The following is a 23,795-nucleotide window of genomic DNA, read 5'->3' on the forward strand; positions in this document are numbered from 1 at the left end:
TCATGCCAGTTACCATAATCACAAATCTCTTAACAAATACAAGATGATCCCTCTCCTTGAGGCGGCGCACGTTTCAAACCACAGCAGCTCTGTAGCCAAGGTTTCGTGTCTCAAAGCTGCAGCTGAGAATGGGAATCTTTTATCCAGAGCACCTTACAGATGTTTTTATAAATGGGACACAGTTCAGAACACAGTAACAGTAATAATAAGCACGTATTACCAGATTTGCTGTTGAAAGAAAAAAAGCAGACACTATTCGTACTGTTTGCTGGAAAATGTATTTACATTTTTCCAAAGGTAAATTGCATTGTGCTCTAAATGCAGAGCTATAACCTTCAATATATCCCCCAAAAAAGCTGCAGGACTTGTTCATCCACGTGCACCACCCGTTGCAGTGTTGATATAGTGATGATTGAAGCCGATAGGAATGATCTGGTGTTCATTTTGAAAATACCACACGTCTTATCAGCCCATGATCAGATTTCCACTGGAAATTGTTATTCTTGGAGGTGAGCGAGGTTTGGTTGGGCTGTACGCAGTATTATCTTATGAAGCTTAGGCTATACTACACTCACATCTTTACTTGAGAGAAAAAGAGAGACAGAGTTGGCGAACACTGAGTTTGACAGGTTTTATTTTTCTTACCAAAAATAGTGGTGTTGACATACCTACAAGCATGTATGTCCATGCATGAAACAGCACACAAAAACCCACACATCCACACTTTCCCAAATACCTAGAGCTCACCCCCATGTTGCTTCTAATCCCGGGATATTTAATGTTGAGAAAAAGAGTTGAATTTATTCCTTCTCTGGAGAGCAATAAGAACGAGCGCTCAGAGGTGAATTAGGAAATATGGGTCCTTCATCAAACAAGGACAGTGAGGTGTACAATGAAGGGACACGGTTAAAACGTCTTCCTCTGTCTGTGCTACTTACAGGGAGTGGTGGAATCTCACCTACTGTACTTAAGTACACATTTGAGGTATTTGTACTTTACTTGATTATCTTCTTGTCATGACATTTTTGTACTTGTACTCCACTACATCCAAGAGAAGTAATAAACTTTTTACTCAACTACATTTATATGAAAACCTAAGATACTCACTTACTTAACAAATTATAAGTTTTGCCCACAAAAATATCAAGTTTTATTATAAATTAAACAACTCAACAAGTAGTGTTGAAATAGTTAATTGGATGGTCATCTTTCTTCAAATGTTCAACTTCTGAAATGTGAAGATTTGTCGACTCCTCTAAGAAGTTTATGTTTTCCATTTGGAAATAGTACTGGCCTGATGTTCCTTAAACGTGGTGGAAGGGTAGCGTGGTCCAAGGAAGAACCAGATTCGAATCACAGGGCGGATACACCAATTATTTTTTACTTTCGTTATCATTGCGAGATAGGGCATTTATGCTGCATTCATCTTTTGTCGGAATAATTGATAATGAGTTCCCAAATGGTAAAATTCACACTGAATTAACATTGGTAGACAGTGCATGCCTTGGCGGAGGTCTGTGTTTTCCGAGTGCCCTTCCAGTAGTTCTCCTTTTAATACTTTATGTTTCCTTGTAATGATTTTGAGGTTTGGACTAATCAAACATTGAGATTGTGTCTCTAGACTCTGGGTATTTTTTTGTTTTTTTGAAGATTATTTTTTGGGCATTTTTTAGCCTTTATTTTGATAGGACAGCTGAAGCCATGAAAGGGGGGGGGGGGAGAGGGGGGAATGACACGCAGCAAAGAGTCGCAGGTCAGAGTTGAACCCTGGCCCATTGCGTCGAGAAATAAACCTCTAAATGTGGGTACCCGCGCTACCAACTGAGTTGTATTCCACAACCAAACAATCAATCAATCAATCAATCAATCAATCAATCAATCAATCAATCAATTAATCAGACCAATACTCAGCAGAATAATCCATTACATCTGAAACCATTGTTGCAGTCCAATAGAATCGTTAAAAATGTGTTTAGTCTCAACCAACTTTAAAGGTAAAATGCTGCTCATGCATAAGTAAAAAATAATCCAATGATACATTAAGTACTTTGACTTTAAATTGTCCTGACTATGCGTACATCATTTTATTTACTGTAAGTAGAATTTCAATGCAGGGCCTTCATTTGTAAGAGAGTATTTTCATTGTGCTGTATTAGTACTTTTACTTAACTAAAGGATGGGGATACTTCCTCCGCCACTGCTCACAGGTACTGACAATATAATAGTTGCGTCCAGTTCAAATCTCAATGCACATTAGTGCTCTAGAGGTTATTCTCTATTTCTGGATGTAAAGCAAATTTATAATGCGTGCCTTTCTCTCCAAAAAAACCCTCTCTTATCCCTCAGAGACAACAACTTCTAAGGATCCAGTGTGCGTTGACTCCCTTCAACTTGCAAATCAATAACAGCTCCAGGCCTTTAAAATGCATTGTGGGTATAGATATGTATGATCCTGAAGTGTCATTACTCATGCTAAGTAGGTACACATACGTGTGCATGCATCTGATCAGCCTAATTTCCCATACATCTGATTGCATAAAAGAACGTTTATTGTATTTGTGGCATTAATAGGACGACAGACAGATTTGGGTGGAGTGGGAGGGGGGCACAGAGTCAGCACAGGATTAATGGAATAGCATCTAGAATCTACCACCATACCATAATCTTGTGAAATGCCTTTCACTTGTGAAATAATAAACGTCTCGCAGCCTGTGGGATTCATCCAGTAATTCATCAAGAAAATTAACCTTGTGTGTCATAGATATTAATTCTGTGTGTCTGCAATTTGGCATTTTACTTCGTCTTTGGGAAGATGTGAGCCACATTTCTTTGGGTAATATTTAAAAGGAGACCTAAAGTTTCCCAGGAATTATTACATTTCATGAACAAATGGTTTTAAGCTAAGATCACACAAATATATTTTGACTCTGGACAACAGCATGGAACACATAAAAGCTGAGTTCCTGTTCCTAAAAAAATTGTTACAATGGCTATTGTTCTTACTTTTAAAACCATCATAGAGACTTCCTCCTGTAGTGAGCATCATTATATTTTTGCACCAACATGGATTCAGAGTTGCAACCTCATAGATTTTAAGTCCTTTCTATTTTTGGCTGTGAGGATCAGCAAAGTAAGCAAACACAGCCCAAGGCCTGTTGATTGAAGGATAGAAGTCACACAGGTACAAGACTGTAAGTGAAGCCTGATAATCCCTCACCTGCTCTGGATTTTATTCTACAACTGTTATGGTTTGTCATGTTGTTTATCCCGTCTCTCTTTCTACAGACAGGACTGAATCCATTAAAACAATCTCAGACTGACGGCTATAATCCTTCTTTACCAGCAACAGTATCTCATGTCCTCAGCTTCCAGAAGATGTGGAAAGATTTTGTCTGGCCTGCTTGTGTTTTGGTTTCCATGCACCAAAACCTGTGTGTAACCATGGCTGAATGGGGATAGCAATCCTGCTCGGACAAACACAGACTGCTTTGTGAAGGCATGATGCACGCTCAATGGCTTTGATAGTCCATGTGTGTCACTCAGAGACAAGTGCAGAGTACCCTCATAAAAGCAAACCAGAAATATTTTAAAATGTTAACACGATATTTAACCTGTTCTCTTACTCCTATCATACTGCTAACATTCCTTGTGTTTTAAGCTACAAACCTCTGAGTCACATATAGACGTGAGAGTGGATGGATGACAGCAACCGATGTTGGTAGGACTGAACGTAGCTCCCACAGTAGATGTGTAGATCCCACAGTAACAAACTGCTGCTGTACATTACACTACAGGCTGGCGAGATAAGTCAGTTAACTGGTACAGGGAAAATGTTCTGACCTGAACAGAGAAAAAAATTACTGAAATGATCATAGACTTCAGAACAAAACTATCAATAAAAACACCTATCCTCGTTGATAGATAGCCAAATACAATAGCTGAATCTTTCTAGTTTCTTGGCACAAACATTAGCAATAACATGAAATGGGACCTCAATGCCAACCATCAAATACAAAAATCCCAACACAGACTTTACTTCCTGAGACAACACAAAAAAACACAGAGTCAGGCAGGGTCCATGGTCCAATTTTACACATCCATAATCCAGAGCATCCTGTCACTTTAGATTACTATCTGGTATGGAAACACAACTAAGCACACAACAAAAACAATGGACAGAATCACCAGAGCATTAAAGATTATAGGCTGCAAACTTACCACACTGGACTCCATATACACTCAAGGAACCATGTCCCAAGCAATCAAGATAAAGGATGAGCCGTTACATCTGGCTCATCATCTTTCTTTAACATCTCCCCTCTGGCAGAAGGTACAGGTCACTATAGGAGGCCGGACTGAACACCTTAACTGCTGCTTCTTCCCCAAAGCTGTGCAGTTGATGAAGACACAGAAGCCGGACTAATTGTAATTGTTTGTTGTTTACTGTATATTTGTTTCTTTTTGCACTCTCTATTTGTTTGCACTGATGTTGTATGAGTTGGACCATCCCATCTGTACTGAGGTTACTTCTACCAGCCTAGCCGTGTTGTAATCAAAGATGAAACAAGAAACTTGATCTTGAACCATTTTTTGGCACTTTTCAAGTGTTACATTTTCCAAAAAAGTTTGCCGTTCCCCCTACATGGGTAAATGTGTAATTCTTTTGAAGCAATAGAAAAAAAAAACTTGTCAAGAAGAGAAACATTCCTGCAAACACTTTTCTTTACATAAATCACACATCACAGATGAGTAAATTGATTCTCTCCCTCCTTTCCCCCCATATGTGACAGTTTGGAGGACGCTGTCAGCCCCCCTTCCAACCCCCTTTCATCCATTTACCCTCCTCCTCCTCCTCCTCCTCCTTTTGGCCTCAGCCCCTCCTCCTGTTTGCCCCCTTAAACCCAACTAGCCAATGGGACCCGACAGGCTTGTCCAGGCATGGAATGTGAGGGGGTATGCATGACCCCCAGGACCAAACACCTTGCCGGCCAGAGATGGAGGAGCAGATGAGCTGAGAGTACGTGAGAGATTCAGCTGAAGAATATCTGCCTCATCTTGCTTGTTAATGGACAGTTTATGGGTGAATGAAAGTTCCCTGCCTTTTGCTTCATCTCAATGGATCTATATAGCTGCTACATTTGTGAAGGGGTGAAGGAGGTTTCGGAACCTGAGACCTAAAGAAAGACCAGAAGCAGAAGAAGAGCAGGATATACGTAGGACCACACACACACACACACACACACACACACACACACACACACACACACACACACACACACACACACACACACACATATAAGTAGTGTCAAACTCTTAATACTGCGGTATGTCCTCAGCTCAATGCTAGCTGGAGGGCAGAGGTTTTTGGACATGGAGATGTTAGGGATGGAGGACCAGCGAGTGGCCAGGAGCAGGGCTGGGAGCTGTGTGGAGTTTGACAACATCAAAGTAAGTTTTCTTTTGCTCTTCCTTTTGACACAAAATGAGAGAGGGCTGAGGACAGTAGATAATCAGTATTTCAGCATATATGATTGTAAGCTGAAATGCTGATTATCAGTATTTTGGTTTTACTTTGAGAAATGGATGTCAAACTGGGTAATGTATGTTTTGTGTGGGAAGTCAGAGAATATTAGGAAATTTCCCAAGAATACACCAGAATGTGTTTTCTGACTTGTTACACACACTTGTTGCATTTCTGAGTGGAAAAATTGTGAACTCAGGAACGAAATACCCAAATACCATCCATTTCTAGTTCAGTCACATGAATAAGTTGTGGAAAAATTATGAAATTTTACATGAGAACCTACTGTGGGACTTGTGGGACTATGATACAGTGGGGTTCAAAAGTTTGGGCACCCCAGGTAAAAATGTTGCATTAATGTGCATAAAGAAGCCAAGAAAAGATGAAAAAAATCTCCAAAAGGCATCAAATGACAGATTAGATCATATGTCACAAAAAGTTAGATTTAATTTCCATCATTTACACTTTCAAAATAACAGAAAACAAAAAAATGGCGTCTGCAAAAGTTTGGGCACCCGGCAGAGTTTACAGCATGCACCGCCCCCTTTGGAAAGCGGAGACCTGACAGTGTCATGGATTGTTCTCACTCATCATCTGGAAAGACCAGGTGATGTCAGTCTTAAGGTTTTAAATGCCCAGACTCATCTGACCTTGCCCCAACAATCAGCTCCATGGTTTCTTCTAAGCAGTTGTCTAAAAAAACTGAAACTGAAAATAGTTGACATTCACAAAGCAGGAGAAGGCTATAAGACGATAGAAAAGCGTTTTCAGATGCCAATATCCTCTGTTTGGAATGTAATTAAGAAATGGCCGTCAACAGCAACAGTGAAAGTTAAAGCAAGATCTGGAAGACCAAGAAACATATCAGACAGAACAGCTCGCAGGATGATGAGAAAAGCAAGTCCAAACCCACGTTTGACTGCACGATCCATCCAAAAAGACCTGCAGACACTGGAGTTGTGGTACACCATTCCACTATAAAGAGATACTCGTACAAATATGGTCTTCATGGACGACTCATCAGAAGAAAACCTCTTCTACGTCCTTACTACAAAAATCAGCTTTTGAAGTTTGCAAATGAACATATAGACAAGCCTGATGAGTTGTGGAAACAAGTTCTGTGGACCGATGAGGTTAAAATAAAATAGTTTGGCCCAAATGAGCAAAGGTACGTTTGGAGAAGAAAGGATACAGAATTTAATGAAAAGAACCTCTGTCCAACTGTTAAGCATAGGGGAGAATTAATCATGCTTTGGGGTTGTATTGCAGCCAGTGGCACAATGAACATTTCACGAGTAGAAGGAAGAATGGATTCAATAAAATTCCAGCAAATTTTGGACGCTAACTTCTGTGAAAAAGCTGAAGTTAAAGAGAGGATGGCTTCTACAAATGGATAATGATCCTAAACACACCTCAAAATCCACGGTGGATTACATCAAGAGGCGTAAACTGAAGGTTTTGCCATGGCCTTCACAATCTCCTGACCTCACCATAATTGAAAATCTATGAGTAATCCTTAAAAGAGCAGTGCGTGACAGACAGCCCAGAAATCTCAAAGAACTGGAAGACTTTTGGAAGGAAGAATAGGCAAAGATACCTCAAACAAGAATTGAAAGACTCTTGGCGGGCTACAAGAAGCGTTTCCAAGCTGGGACACTTGCCAAAGGGGAAAGTACAAGGTATTAACTCTGCAGGATGCCCAATCTTTGGCGGGCGCCATTTTTTTGTTTTCTGTTATTTTGAAAGTGTAAATGATGGGAATAAAATCTAAGTTTTTGTGACATATTATACAAATGTCTAATCAGTCATTTGATGCCTTTTGGAGAGTTTTCCATCTTTTCATGGCTTCTTCATGCATATTAATACAAATTTTTACCTGGGGTGCCTAAACTTTCGAGCCCCACTGTATGTGATGGTTTGTTTTAAAAAGGGAGTATATAAGGCATACACTATGATTAGTTGTAGGTAATGTAGATTTTATGTAGGGCTGGAAGACATGGTTGAAATAAACATGATATTGTATCATGGGAAATATATGCCAAAACACTGATAAAATTGATAATCAGTGCATAAAGTGCAGAACTGTGTGCCACTGTATGAAAATTATGCACAGTACACTGTGGAGCACGGGTTAGAAAACAATGTGTCTTAAGCTTTGTTTCATAACCGTGTGTATTTTATGCTGATACAAATCTCCACAATACAATAAAGTACACATAATGCCAGTGGTATTTAGAAGGATAAGGTCAACCATTATTACAGCAAATTCTCTGTGCCTCTATTAAAGCCAGCAGACCAAAAGAGATTTGTATGTGATTGCAAAGAGCTGATCTGTTCGAGAGTCTGAGCCGAGTTGCCAGATGCTCAAATGGCCTCAGCAATGAACACAGCTGAACCTGAGGATTTTTCCCAGCGCTGCTCTGGCTTAATGACCTAAACATTTTGCAACATTTTGCAACCTTTTAATGCTGCATGAGGTATAGGATAAATCCGATAAACCTGACATCTGAAATGAAAATCAAAGGACGTTGGTCTCACCCTCTAATGTTAGGCATTAAAAATAAACACAAACTAATTTAATCTTTTAATAGTTCAGTGCCCGTTCAAAATGTTAGGAATGGGCCAATTGCTTGCAGTTTTATTGAGTGCCGCTCATCCAAACAACTTCACACTCAACACAGCGCATCCTTCAATGATACACTTGCCATGCCATATCTCTTCTAGTCTAACATTCCCCTAGCAATGCTAGACTATATACCTTTGCTAATCTCTAGCTACTTGGGACCAGGCTATTTCTAGGAACAAAAGCGTTCTGAAAGTTACATACATGTTTGATTTTGCTACAATGTATGGTAACTATTTTGCATTACAATAGTTAATACGGGTCCCCTCTCCAATACACTAGACAGTGTGTATTTAACGCACAGCTTGAGAGCTCGCACTTGACAGTGCACTTCTTTAAATCCTCAGAAATACACCCGTCAAATGTGCGTTTGAACGGTTGTCAAGAAAATCAAAGAACAAAAAGACAGACAGAAACTCTTTCTATTCAAGTTAGATGTTAGGTCTGCATGACACAATGATGGGCTGAGTTTACTGCAGCCCTTAAAGATCAGACTTTTCTAAGTGTAAGTTCCTTCTCTGCACAGGTGTATTTGTTATAAAATGTCAATATTACGCTGAATACCTTGAAATATGGTTTGGAAGTCCTTTATGATTTTCCATCTGATAAAATAACTGTTCAAAGAGATCCCTGATGTAGTGTGAGGCCTGTTTTTGGCAAGCGTGGTAGAGATATTGAATTGAGTTCCGCAGAGATCTGTTCTGGCAGCATAAAAACAACACTTTTACTTCACTGAATTTTTCAAACTGGCTCCCTTCAGAAAGATATACCGGTACTAGCTGTCCAAATGCTTCTTTTTCATCATCGCATTCATGATATTTGTGGCTGGAATACCTCCAGTGGCATGCTTTCCACCTCTGATGTAAACAATAAAAACCTTACAGTTATCTTTCTGCATGATTTGACCTGATTTATTCTATCTTCTCTTTATTGGATGAACAGTAAGTTAAAAAGGTGAGTTCCCTCACAATCTACCTGACCAACTGTTACCAAACAGTACATAGACGGCCAATTTAGAAGAGTCATGTGCACATACTTTTCTAAGGACCGTGAAATGTTATTGTGTCTGTCTCTCATTTATTCTGTCAAACCCTGGCTGTGTTATGTGCACACACACATTATAAAATCTGGGTTTATGGGATTATAGACGTGTAAGTGTGATTCAGTGTGTGTAGCAGGAAGTCAGGTGGCATCACGTGAGGCGGCCCACAGACTGGACAGACTCAGAGGAATGCTGTTTTTGTGTGAAGGGAGACCGCTGGCTCATTGTTCAAAAACCCTGTCTGAGAGGTTGCTGTCGTACAGTGCATCCCCCTCAAACTGAGAGTAATGGCATTATTGGTAGTAAACAGATTGTACAAATATGTGGAGGATCTTACTAATGAACTTACTAACTCTAACCCTTACTAAAATGAAGTAATTAGGAATCCGTTTTCCCGAAACTTCTAAATCTTATAATAGTATGTTGCCTATAACAGATGGACAATAGAGGTTGTATGTACACCTTCTACTTTGTGACACTGTCTAAAAGTTGAAATTTGAAACGTCCATAAGCTAAACCAGACAGTGTTGTAAAGTAGTATGTATGCGGCCAACCTACCACGTATAAATAAAGGTTCACAGATAATTACACTGCATTAGCATCAGTGACATGGCTTGAATGTGTCAATTGGGGTGTGAGTTGTTTTCCTTTGTAAAATTACCAGAAGCCCATACTGGAAACATCCCACCTGAAACTAAAATCTAAACATTAGTAATCACATTTTGGGGAAATCATTGAGTTCTGTCTCTACAGACCTTCTCCTGCTTTTTTCCCCTTGTGGGTCTCAGGTTACTGTCTGTCTGGTCGTGCTAGAGGGTGTTTGAGAGCACGATTCCTGCTCCTTGGGGTGTGTGGGGTGTTGTCTTGATTGTGACATGAGTTATTATTAATTTCCACTTAAAAGTTGTGTTTTTTCCTGCTTGTGTCTACCTTGTTTCACTGAGCCCTATTACTAAGATATTGTACTGTATTATTTTAGCTGCTATTTGTGAAACTTTCCCAGCTTGGTACATTATTCAGATGTTTCAGACGCCAATCTTGTGGTGTGTTTGGGTGTAGTAGTAGCTGGATCAGCTGCACAGCTTCCTTTGTGCTTGTCTGAGGGAATACACCTTCCACTTCCAAAACCCTTCTGTATTTTTCATGAATGTTTCTGTAATTATTTTTGTTCCACTAATCTACTTATTGGCCATCTAGCCTTTTTGCATTTTGGAGCCTTGTGTTCATCAAAACTTTAGTGTATAACTTTTTGATATTAATGAATGTCTGTTTCATTCAAGCCATTGCCAAATGAGTTGCAACAAAGCTAATTAAGACTATCAGCTCCGCACAACTCTCTCTGTATTCTCAGCATGGCTATGTTCAGCAGATTCTGTCGTTCGGTGAAGTGAAAATAATTACCTACCCTGAAGAGTCCATCATGTTTTTAATCCTCCGGGCTACTGCCAACTTCTTTGAGAAGGGGTGGGGGCTGTGAGCGATCACGGAAGGCTTGTATCATGTGGCTACGTCGATAGTTTGGTTGTCGTTACTTAGAATTCCTAATGGGGGCGACAGAAACTACGCACTATAACTTTAAATTAAAGCTTTGTTTTGGAATGATGTTTGTGAATTTTGAAATAAACGTTGTATTTTTCTCCAACAGGCAGCCTTTAACAGCTGAATCCAGCAGTATTACGTATAAAAAACAATGATTATGCATTTAGTGAAAATCAGTGACAAGACCGTTCCATCAGAGCTAAGCTGTTATTGGAAAAGGAAACAGTGACTCTGGCTAATCATAATTAATCACTCTCGACAGAATGCGATAACAAATGACAATGAAAAACAAGAAAAACAATTTACATGAACTTGAAACTTGTTTGGTGTGTAAATTGCAGTCAACACGAAGTTTGCATTTAGTAAAACTTTTGCAATTTTTATGCAGGAAAAACGGAACCATTGCTATGTTCATTGGGATGGATTAGACCATTTATTAATTTTAACACTGCAAACAGAAAAAGACATGATTCAACCAATTGCTGTCTGGACCTGTGGAGAAAAAACATTAAACAACAAAATCCCCCAAAATGGTATGGCATGTATTCAAAATTTGGTCAGCAAAACGTATAGAGTGCAAACGATTTGTGGTTAAGGTCGGAGCTAAATCTCACAAACACGGTCCTTCACGAGGTCTCTAACTTCAAAACATCAACATATTTGGGAAAATAAGATGATCACAGACCATGATGAAAGTTGTGTGACTCACAGGTCAGTGTGTGCTTTGGGAATGAGGATCTGTTTGTGTTCAACACAGCTCAGTGACACTATGAGCCTTGTGTCTGATGCTACATCAGTAATACAGGCATCAGCATGTGCACAAACCAACACACACATTGAGAGTTTGAAGTTCAGATGCCAGTGTATCATTAAAGTGATTCCCGGACCAGGTGTATCATTACTGCCCCAAAGTCAAAACAAATCAGGCCATACTGATGCATGGTGCACTGTATGTACAACATTTAGACATGTACAGTATTGTGTGTGTGTGTGTGTGTGTGTGTGTGTGTGTGTGTGTGTGTGTGGTGTGTGTGTGTGTGTGTGTGTGTTTGTGTGTGTGTGTGTGTGCGCATGTGTGTGTGTTTGTATGTGTGTGTGTATGTGTCTGTGTGCGTGTTTGTGTGTATAAAAGAATCCTTTGGGGATTAGGTACTTTATCTTCTCAATGTGTTATTGTTTGAATGGGTAATCTCACCAAAGTATTCTACCAAATCTAACAAACAAGTCACATCTTTGAAAAAATGACACTTTCAGATCTTTAGGAGCAAAACCTTGGCCTGCTAACTGGCCATACAGATTGCATACCGTGTGTAATTATTAGGACTACGCACTTACAAACGTGAAAGACTTGCAGTTGATGACGACTTTAGACTGGCTATGGACCTGCCCTTGAGCAATTGAGACAAATCTTGTCTGACTTTAGATTTGACTTGACTTTCTTCCAAAGACAGCAAGAGCAAGGGATTCAACGTCAGGCTGCATCACGTCTCCTTGGCTTCAGACGGTGGTCGTGAGACGGAAGGTTGGGAAGACTGAGGTGGCGGCAGGAGGTATTAGGCAGGAGGTATAAGGCCGGCTGTAAGGGGAGGGATTATGTCGCACTGACCCTTCATTCCCAGGTTAGACAGCAGGAAGGGTAGAGGAAGTAAAATCAAATGTGATTCAGGGTAAAGAAACAGAAAGAGGAGGAGAAACGGGGTTGGTCGTTAGGAAGAGAGGAATGGACATAAGAAGAAAGTGGGATAACGTTTTTGATAAGATGGCATCTGGCAGGCCTTGGCCGTCCTTCCGATAACTTTTACAACTTCAGTGAGAGACGGAGCTCCCTCTGCTGCTACGTCTATGAATAGACTGAGAACAGCCTCACCAAAATGGATGGACTGCACTTTTACTTAATGGAAACTTACCTCTTCCCATGAGATCACACGGTCAGTGTGACAACCAATGTGTGTCACACAACTGTAATGTTACACCAACAAATGTGAAGCATGTGCAGCAAACAAAAATCATATCCTCAAACAATATAACATTGCAAAAGATTTAGAAGTAGGCAGAGACATTAACTCCATGGTTACTAACATAGCAACCAGCAATCTACTGTCCACGTCGGGGTGTACTTCATTGTTTTACTTCATTGGTAAATCCATATGTTTGAAATGCACTTGGATATAGTGCCTGGGATGGGGAGATTGTTTACATGGTAAAAACCTGGGAAGAAACTTTGACACATGCTGATATTCCAGAGGGCTGGGGATTAATCAGCAAAATGTAAAGTTTTTTTTTTTTTTTTTAATTCTAACTTAATAAAACATCCTGTCATCAAAAGCAGCCCAATGCATTTAGTACAAATAAGAGATCTGCATCTTAAGTGCATGAATGATTAAACAACATACATGACCATTCAAGAAGCACTTGGTTGGTTCTCCAGTGTCATTCTACCACAAAATAACACGTTATTTATTTAGGTAGGGAAAAGAAGCAGCCAAGTGAGTTGTTTTTGGTGCCAAATTAAGACATAAATGACTAAAAACTCTCTGCTTAGAGTCTGCCCCGCACTCTCCAGGTTTGAACAATTGTAAATATTTCAGAAATGCTAAGGACAGGGTAGTGACTAAGGGGCACTGGCATGTGGCCCAACAAAACTGAGTTTCTATGGAAACACCATCAAACACAACTGTTGTCCTATCAGCAGTTGATCTTCGGAGAGAGAAAGAGAGAGTCCCTGGTAGCTCTGTAGCGGATGAGCTCTTTCAGATTGTTTCCAGAGTGTTACGAGATGGAAGAAGAGATTAGGCTGTTGCTTTGTTGTTGTAGAGTTTGTGTGTGTGTGTGTGTGTGTGTGTGTGTGTGTAAGTGTGTGTGTGTGTGTGTGTGTGTGTGTACATGTTGAGAAGTGGTGTGCAATCCTAGGTCATCCGTGAAGTAATTTGGTCATTAGATTGGGTTATTATAATGGGTTTCTGAGCTTGACATGCACAAGTCTATATTCATCGGTGCTGTTTGAAGTACAGTATGAGCATAGTGTATGAAACCTGATAGCATTACTGGTTGCAGTCGAGTTTCTGTGTCGTTCCCAATGGGAAGCAAAGAAAAAGTCTACTACAGACACGGAATCAATATACAGTACAGGAGGGAGATGCCACAAAAACAGAGAATAAAAACGAAAAAAAAAGATCTTTTGCACATTGGAGAGAGTGAGTCATCATGAAGCATTTACGTGATCTGGCAGAAGAAATCAGAAGGGATTAAAGATGGAAAAAGAAGAGGAATGGTTGATGGTCAAATGTTTTATTGTCTGCAGGAAAATGTGGCGGGGTTTGTAGCAGGAAAACATGTTTTCATGGCAGAGGGGTTTTAGGTCAGACACTCAGACAACACAGCAACACCTACACCGTACAAAAGAGTGCATGCATACTTTGATGTTTGCCTTGTAAACATTACAAACTGGACAGATTTGCAATGTTGCAAATTTTCAAGACAATGAGCTGCAGAAATTGTGTTATGCGAAGCCAAAGCAGCTGCAGTTGAAGCCACCCATTGTGCAAATCTTTTTTTTGTTTTTTTTGTTCATCAATACTAGATTTGTAATGATTAACTGGCCAGTATGCCTAATATTTCTGGCTTTCAGATCTCACGTTCCAGCCCAGAAAGCAAATGACAAGTGTAACACTGTTCCAGTATTTAGAAAGGCGATATATTACCTCGCTTACTAGATGTTTTTGTTGGATTGCTGCTGAGAATTAGCTTTGCTTTCTCCTCTTTCCTGTGAGAATGCTTGATTCAAACGTCGAAGGGTTCATCATCGGTCAAAACGCTACAAACACATGACATCATGCGTGTACAATCTGTAAAGAGCTGCACATACGTTTGAAGATGAACATTGCATGCTTTCTGACAAAACATACAGCTTCCTGTTTGAACGCAAGCTCATATTGGTTTGAGGAAACCAAAGGGCTTCCACCAATATCTGCTCTGTCAGTGTAAACTTGCCCAGCAGACACTATGTCTCAATCAGACAGATAACTGCTTGTCCCCGTCTCGATGTGTGTCAAGTGGCACAGGACAGCTGCTGCAGATATGAGTTGTGGCTAATGGTAAGAGCACGTAGATAAATCTTGTGGTTAATTGTTCTGCTGACAGGACAACTTTAGAGAACACTGATAGCTTCTTGCAAAGAGTTGTGCTTCAAATGTTTCTGCAGAACAAAAGGTTATAAATAGATTATAGAATAGATTAACGTTTTAGAGGAAGGTGTGCCTGCTTTTTTCACTCTCCTCCACATTGGCTCACAGCTTCCTGTTGCAAACAGTGTCACATGGGTGGCTGCAGGGTGTATCAGCTGCAGTCTTGCAAGGCTAATTGTTTAAAGAATTTAAACCAGATTGAACCAATCACTCAAGTCTTAAACTACTTCTCTCTGTCTTTCTCTCTCTTTTCTCTAATTTTATTTAAATGTCACAAGGAATTAAAGTATGCATCTGCCAGCTAGGTTAAAAGGAACAAAACACATTCATGAGAAACATGTCTTCATGATGACTGTACGCTTCATTGCTATTTATTTGACTACTGTGTTTCCAAGTCTAGTTATCATAATTTCAATCTCAAACACCAAAATCGATTCTGCTGTGTCACTCATATGTTGCATGCTACTGTATGCCACCCAAATGGGTTCCCTAAAAATGTAAATGCTTGCAACGTATGACAATGTTAAATATATCATATATGCATCACATACACATAATCACACATTGCTCTTTTCACACAAATTTAAAGGAATTAGAAAAGAGTGAAGTTTATCTTGCAGAGCCCTTCTCACCAGATAAGGTTTGCAGATGTGGAGACGGAGCAAGAGAAGATAGTGGTTCTTCACATGTTGATTCAGAGAGATAAAGGGGTGTTTGGTAATAAAGAGGGAGAGAAGAAAAGACTGAGACAGAACAACAAGTTTCTTAGTTCATCAGAGCTATTTTTAGGTCTGGGGTGCGTTACACAATGCCAATATTTCTTCTCCACAGTAGCTGGAGCTCTGCAATGGCAACACAGGCTGTAATGATTTATGTCAATGCTAACATTTGCCTTTGAGTGTGTGTGTGTGTGTGTGTCTCTGTGTGTGTGTGTGTGTGTGTGTGTGTTTATTTAACCAAATTTCACACACAGTAGGTATCATTTGACTATGAAAGGTATTTAGAAGAAACAACTGCAGGCTTACAAGTTATTCCAGTTTTAAAACACTGATAACTGTATTTTAAAGTCCTACCTTGGCATTATAGACAGAATATGGTTTGGAGATTGCAGTTTTGTTATTCAGTGTAGTGAAGTACGGTCATGTAGTGCCATCCCAATTCTTTTCAAGTGGCATTTATCTCATGATGAACACATGTCCCGTTTGGGTTATGCAAAGATGTTAATGGCCCCATAACATAGGTCAAACACAGAAGCTCACCTAAATCAATGTTTTGCATGTCCAGTCTATGGCGCACAGGCTATCTGCAGGTTTGTGTGTTTGTCGGTAAGGAGTGTAAGCTCAGAGGGGACCGTGCCTTTGCTGTGTCTGCCCCTAAACTATGGAATGATCTGCCTTTGTATGTAAAACAGGCCTCTTCTTTATCTGTTTTTAAAACCCTTCTTAAAACCCATCTTTTCTCTTTGGCTTTTGACACATAGTAAGATGTCGACTTCATTTACTTGTTCTTATTTGCTACTTTGTGTGTTTTTAAATTGTATGGTTATTAATTATAAATATGTTTGTTCATTTTCTGTACAGCACTTTGGTCAACTTTGGTTGTTGTAAAGTGCTTAACAAATAAAGTTGATATGGTATGGTATGGTGTGTGGGGATGTTTCTGTTGACCGACAAAGGAGACGATCCCGAAATACAACATTCCCTTTTCATGCAGCTGTGTCGACTCCCTCAACTTCTAGAGACAGACATAAATTCAAAGTTAGACACAGGACCGGTTCAGTGATGGAGTAAAGCCTAAATAGATTTTTTTGGCCCCCAACCTGTGACCAGAGGGATTTTTCTGTTAAGCTTTTTTTTTATCTTGTCTCATCTTCTAAACATTTCACCACAGTTCTGTTATCCAGACAGTTGGCTCTCGGCTGCCGCTGCACGTATCTCTCGTGCTGTTTTGACTGGACGCATAACTGAATTTGCAGCAAAAAAAAACTGATCACAGCACTCATGGCTCCAGCAGCGTTAGCGCATTCAATAATAGCAACAGGCGTTCCCTGAAAGCAGAGGAGGGAGCTGGGTGTGTCTTTTTGTGTGCGACTAACACATTTTTGTGATTGTGAGTGTGTGTAAAAGTCAGCATGTCATCATTGGGGTTGTGTTGGGGTCAGTGTGTGTAGCCATGTGGTCACAGTCCTTGCATGTGTTTTCTTAAATCAAGGCTGTTAATTGTTGCTAGAAAATGGAAAACGTTCAACATTGCAATTCTGGTCCAGATCCTGGTTTATTTCTGACACTGTTTAGCCAAGACGTGCTGTTTAGTCTCACACACACACACACACACACACACACACACACACACACACACACACACACACACACACACACACACACACACACACACACACAACACACACACACACACACACACACACACCACTGCCTTCTAATAAAATCCAGACCATGCCTCCCCTGTTCTTGTCGGGTTAGTGTAGCCGCAGTGGAACGGGATCCCGTCAAATTACAATTTAAGGGAGCCGCTCCCTCCAACTTGGAGCAGCTTTTCTCTCCCTGTCTTTTGCAAACTGTTGTACAACTTCCATCCCTATTTAATGTCAAACATCTATACTGATTCTTTATTTGCCTGCATGGTATTCATTTCTGTTATTTGGTACTTAAACCTGATCTGTGGTCTACCAGGGGTGGAAAGTAACTAAATACATTTATTTAGTTACTGCACTTAGGTACAATTGTGAGGCACTTGTACCTACAGTTTGTTTGTATGTTTGTTTGTTTTATTTGGATCCCCATTAGCTTCAGCATACACTAAAAGCCATTCTTCCTGGGATCCTACAATCTTTTTTTGACAATACTCAATAAGACATTTCATTACACACACAGACATACATTTGAAAACGAAAAATCATAAGTAAATCTTACAGTTAACGCAATTAATACAAGAAATTAAACAAAAGACACTATTCCGAATAGATTAATCTATTTCAAGAAATACGATGACTAAAGCCCTATAGCAAACTAATTTTATATTAAATATTTAATTCCTTTGAAATAAATATGTCTTAAGTGATTTTTTAAAGCCATACTGAGAGTTGTGTTTGATAGTCGTTGGGAGAGAGCTCCATATATACACACACACACACACACACACACACACACACACGCGCACACACGCGCACACACGCGCACACACACGCACACACACGCACACACACACACACACACACACACACACACACACACACACACACACACACACACACACACACACACACACACACACAGTGTTTCATTCACACATTGCTTTGTACCTAACTGAACGTTGAATTGACTTAGTTTTCACTTCAGGTAAAATAAAACTCACCCCTACTGCACGCCTCTCGTTGGATGATGGTGTATAGCAGTACTAAAGGATAGTTTTGGGGAAAAAGTAAAACGTGTTTTGTTTGTTACGACGTTATGTAAAAAAAACATTAGCGAATACACAAATCTATTTTTAACTTTGAGCCATGAACCCACACGAGAGAGACACATGTGCCGCTTTACTGCATGGTTTCTATGTTATGATGCTCCTCTACAATTATTTTATAACCATCGTGGCTTTCATATGTTAACATGCAACATGTCCTCCATACCACGATTTCTGCTTCACATTCATGTTCAGTCAACACCATAGACTGTATATAATTAATTAATATTAACAGTCTATGGTCCACACAGTCTTCTATTGTTGACTATTGACTTTTTAAATATTTGTGGTGTACATCATCCAGGAGAGGAAGCTCACTCTACCTTCAGAGTCACAGTGGACAAAACTAGCTGTTAAATTAATGTAAACTATCCTCCTCTGATTTTATGCTTCACCATGGCCGTCGGCTGAATTGAGTACCTACTAATGATCCTGACCTCTGGTGGAATGCAGGCTTTGACCTCGCAACCTTTAACCCCCGGTGGTCTGATAAGAGACGGCTGATAGTGATAGCAGCTCACACACAGAGCTCCTGTTGACGCTGTGAATGACGCCGCTGACCAATGTGCGCACACAACACACACAAACACTGGAAGATGGACTTTACAATTGCTCTCTCTTGTGCACTCTCAGACACACACATCCACACTTTGAGTGATAAACGGTTGAGGCTGCTGACTGAAGTATACATAAACATACTAATCCCCTCCTCTAAAGGCTCCTGATTAACTTTTCTTTCTTTGCTGACCGTCTGAGATGACTCTCTCTCTCTCTCTCTCTCTCTTCCTTTCTCCTTGCTGTGTTTAAAGACATATGATTGAATGACACTCTTCTATACAAACGAATGTCCAGTTGGCTGCACATTATTGTCACAAATACACACAGACGAGTAACAGAACATATCTCTGTTTCAGGCTTTCAGGCTTTTCTGTTTTTTTCTGTTTTACTATATGTATTTTAGTTCTTCCTTGCAACATAAGAACTAGGAGATTGCAGCATTGCCCACATTATGAGACTGATACGTGACCTCTGGTAAATTCAGTGCAGAGACACTACAGAAACCAATTACCAACATCACAGACAGATTCAAAAAGGATGTCAGCTGCAAAAGTTCAGGAAAATGCACGAACGTGATCATGCATGCTGTCTCTAACTCTCCAACTGATCCGCTGCCCGTAGGTCAAACCGTTCAAGGGCTAGCTTGACTTTGAGCTGTCCGTCACATTTAAGGGCTGTCATGTCTTTAATGGAGAATCTGACTGCTTTGAATTTGGAAATTGAATTATTTCAATTCACTGGAATCTTCTCTGCTCTCTTCAGTTGTAAATTGCTAGCATGATGATCCACTGTGATTATATCTAACATATCTGAGGCAACTTCATACACACAGTCACACTGTCTATCAGTGAATGTAAACATTTTGTCAATCAAAGATTTTAAAGGGAACACAAACCAGCAAAGTGGTGTAGTCTAGTTTTTTGTAGTGAGTGCACTGTGATTTTTCCCATCCAGCTTCATTTTTGCCCGTGTCCCAAAACGACAACCCTAAACATTTTTTGAAACGTCACTGCACATAGCATCAACATCATCTGGCTTATTTTCTGTAGTTCTGCGTACCCATCTTCTGCAGTGTCACCCGAAGCTGCAGTACCTTCAGGGGCAGGGTTACAACAATGATGAGTGTAGTTTGAGTTGCTTTTGGGTCTCTCTGAAGTCAAAAGAAATTGGAAATGAAATTACCTTTGTTCGTAACAGCCATTGTTCAGCTGATGGGGTCATGAGGGTCAGCCTGAAGGAGTGCAATGCCGTAGTTCCAGTAAATTCTTCAGAAACAGGCAGCTGAGTAAGTGTGAAACAGTGTAATTGAGTGCTGTTTTAATCTTATTGCCAGAGAGACAACGGATTTTACATTACTTGATTCAATTTTGTAAAACTTCAGACTAGCTTCAATGACAAGGTTTTTGAATTTCAATGTGTTTTTCAGTATTTATTTCCACAACATCAAGCAACTACAATAAGGCTAAGGTATGATGAACATCAGGGAAAGATTGATTACAGTTTATAGCATATGGCACCTCACTTTCTAACTAACACAGTTCTTTCTACATTGGACATGAATCTAGCACTGCAGCATCATCCGAAATGAACAGACATACAAAGTTTGTACAAAGGAATTTACACTAAGGGGCAATATTCTTCACAATGTTTCTTTCCACCCGCTGGAAACACCAGATAGGTGGGGTCTTCTGCAACGTGTCAAAATATCTCTCATTTGCATGCCTTGAACAACTTGCTTTACTCACACCCTTGATGCATTTAGACAAGGACTAAATTAGCATGGTGTTTGTGTTTGGGGAAATGTGGTGGATCAATGACATAGGAGATTCCAACAGAGAATATAAGTGAAATGTGCTCCATTTTATATAAACAGATATTAAACAATTAATTTCACCATGTCCCTAACACTGAATGGCCACATGTCCAAATCAAAAATCCCAGTAATGGCTCATTCACTGTTTGATTGGTTAATCCAAACCCCCATGCTGCCACAGGACCCCTGCTGCTCTCACTTAGAAACCCTGTTCAGTTGAACCTGCTGCTGACACCAGCATGAGCCTTCTGAAAACCAAACAGTCCAGTCAAGAAGTAACCTGTCCTGCTGCATACTCAGAATTACTTACGAAATTACACAAACTTTCTTCTTCGCTGTCTCTATGACAGGTGTCTGTCCCTCTGTGTCATGTGCCCTTCTGTCCTCAACCATACATGTAAATAACATAAATCTTCTCTCCTGTTATGTGACTGAACACAAGAGCACATAACAGGACCAAAACTCAAAATCAAAGGTGCTTCATACATAAAATAATAGTGTAGCAAAATCTAAAACGATGTAAAATAAAGCATTACATATTTATAAACATTTACAATTAAATTGACATAATACCATCTGAAATGCAAACGCACCTAAAATAAACCCAAGCCACACACTGCTGCATATGTGACACAGTCAGGACGATACAACAACAACGATGATAAAGCACAAACATGACCATTTCAGTATGTCAATGGCATCCCTCACTCCGTAGGGGGACTGTGCTAATCAGATTAGCAGGGTTAGAGGGTCTGGAAGGTGGAGGAGGGGTGTGCTTGTGTGTGTGTGTGTGTGTGTGTGTGTGTGTGTGTGTGTGTGTGTGTGTGCTTGTGTGTGTGTGTGTGTGGTGTGTGTGTGTGTGTGTGTGTGTGTGTGTGTGTGTGTGTGTGCCCAACAAGAGAGCAGATGTAACAGTCCAACAGCAAGGCTCAGACCGTCTGTGTCTCTGATGTCGGTCTGACCGTCTGATCGCCTGTCTCACTGTCTGTCTGTCTGTCTCAGACGGGCGAGGTTTAGGACAACACAGAGTTATCAGGAAACGTTGGTGGCAAGTTAAAGAGTCAGCTTTTCTTTCAATTAACTCTTGTGTATCTAGCCGTGGAGTAGTTGGAGATTTATCTGCCGTTGCCAAGATTTCTTCCTCCACCCCGATACAACGGAGGTGAAAATAACTGAATTTGTTGTGCTGACATTGTTGTCAAAATCTTTTCGGCTGAACAAATATTCGCTATGAAAACTGTCAACAGTGACACGTGAGGTCAAAGCTCTGTATTTTCTACACCCAGCCCCTAACCAACAACTTCTTTCTGTCAGTGAAAGTAATTCAGGCATGGATTATGAGTCTTTCAAGATATTTTTGACTACGCAAACTAGTACAACATGAGTAGCATAAGTTGCGCATTTAGCTGTGTGTCAGCTAATTATAGAAACTGGAAATAACTGGTTAAATATTCTAACCTGACAGGATGACAGATTACATAAACGTCTAAACTAGCTGCTATCAAGTCACAAAACTGTCATCAACAACCTCTGGTTGTAATTTAGTAGTTCGGACCTGAATCAACCAAATCGAAAGGCTGAAATCTAAGAAAACAAACAGAAAGTTAATTTACATTTTACAACTTCCAAGGCATAATCTGGTTTAAAGTGGCCTTGATGTGATGAAACCTAAAACAAGGCCTGAAACCGTCATACCACTCGAGTCAGGTCTGGTGGAGGTAGTGGCGAGCTTACCCGCAATTTCAAACACCAACACAATGTTGTTTAGATGTCTTCCCTCCCTCTCCTCCACCTGAGTCACCCTTCTCACCGCAGGCTTTTGTCTCAGTCCGGTTACCCAGGCTGCCTCCGTCTGTCCCCCTCCACGTGTCTCCACAACCTGATCCGCCTGGGCCTTGCTGCGCCGCAATGTTTAGACAAACTGAAAGAGACAGAGACACGCTGGCTGCGTGGAGGAGAGTGATGCTAAAATTTCCGCCTTCTCATTCTGTATAACTGCCCCTGATGTTTGTCTCAAAGGGTTTAAATGCTGGATCCGTAAATCCCTGAGGAGTAAACAAGTGATGGACTCAGCATAAAGACCAAACCAGTGGGAATGAGAACTAGTCTTAAGGAGTCTTATTACGCCCAGTCTAGGGGTGCCTGGGACACAACATGAAAAGGCCCCATCTTCCCCGTCTCCCAAGTAGCCACAAACAATTATTTGTTTGAATGTCACAAACTTATTTATTTTAAAATAAGTAGGAACTACATAGTTAAAATTAGATATAGGTAACTTATACAAGGCTTCAGAATGGCCTGCTGCCAAAACAACAAACAATCCTGTCTAAAAAATAAGAAATTAACCTAAGAAACCAAAAATGGCTTACCTCCATAACTAATTAAACAGGAGAAAACAAGATTAACACACCTGGCAGTCCACCTTTACTATTCAAAAGAAACTGTACCTAATCTAACACAAAGGTTGAACAAAGGAAAAGTGTGGCCGGTTGGGAGATGAGGAGGATGAGGAATGCCCATAGACAGTTAAAGAAATGGACCAACAGATCCCGTTGCTCTGGACGGAGACCAGCGTCACTGCGCAGCCTCCAACTGAGCTTGACGACGTATTTGTGACGTGGGCAACCTGTTTGAAAGTTGTAAGTCTTCTGGTAGCTGTGCAAGAGAAATCTCAATCATTCCCAATCTTGCAGAGTTGGAGAGCGTAGGTTTATGTTAGAAGTTAACATGGACACAGGCTAATTACTGCTAACTAACATGCTAGCTGATGTTAGTAATTAAACCTAAACAGCTGATGTAAGTTGAAACTGTCTGCGAGCTTCTCCTGGCAATACGATGATTTGTCGACTGTGCGAGAGCAAGTTGCGTGGTTATGACACAATCGTTAGCCCATTTTTACAAAAACATCTGCTACAAAGCCATAACATGAGATACAAGGTCATGGAGCCTTTTATACATTATTGTGTTTCTTTAAAAATAAATAATGCATATTTAGATTCCTGAATTGCTTCAGATGTAAAGTTATTCACTGTCAAAGT

General features: G+C 40.3%; 1 protein-coding gene across 1 annotated transcript in view; it reads left to right on the top strand.

The window, feature by feature from the left end:
- The first annotated feature begins 5,250 nt into the window (after positions 1-5,250).
- Positions 5,251-23,795, top strand: part of arhgap20 (Rho GTPase activating protein 20) — a 56,693-nt gene continuing 38,148 nt past the window's right edge. Inside the window, exon 1 of the mRNA XM_032529479.1 lies at positions 5,251-5,448. Coding sequence (XP_032385370.1) covers positions 5,341-5,448 — 108 coding nt within the window. The 5' untranslated portion in view covers positions 5,251-5,340. The remainder of the gene's footprint in view (positions 5,449-23,795) is intronic.

This window comes from Etheostoma spectabile, chromosome 11, assembly GCF_008692095.1.
Source record: "Etheostoma spectabile isolate EspeVRDwgs_2016 chromosome 11, UIUC_Espe_1.0, whole genome shotgun sequence".
Taxonomy (NCBI): Eukaryota; Metazoa; Chordata; class Actinopteri; order Perciformes; family Percidae; genus Etheostoma; species Etheostoma spectabile.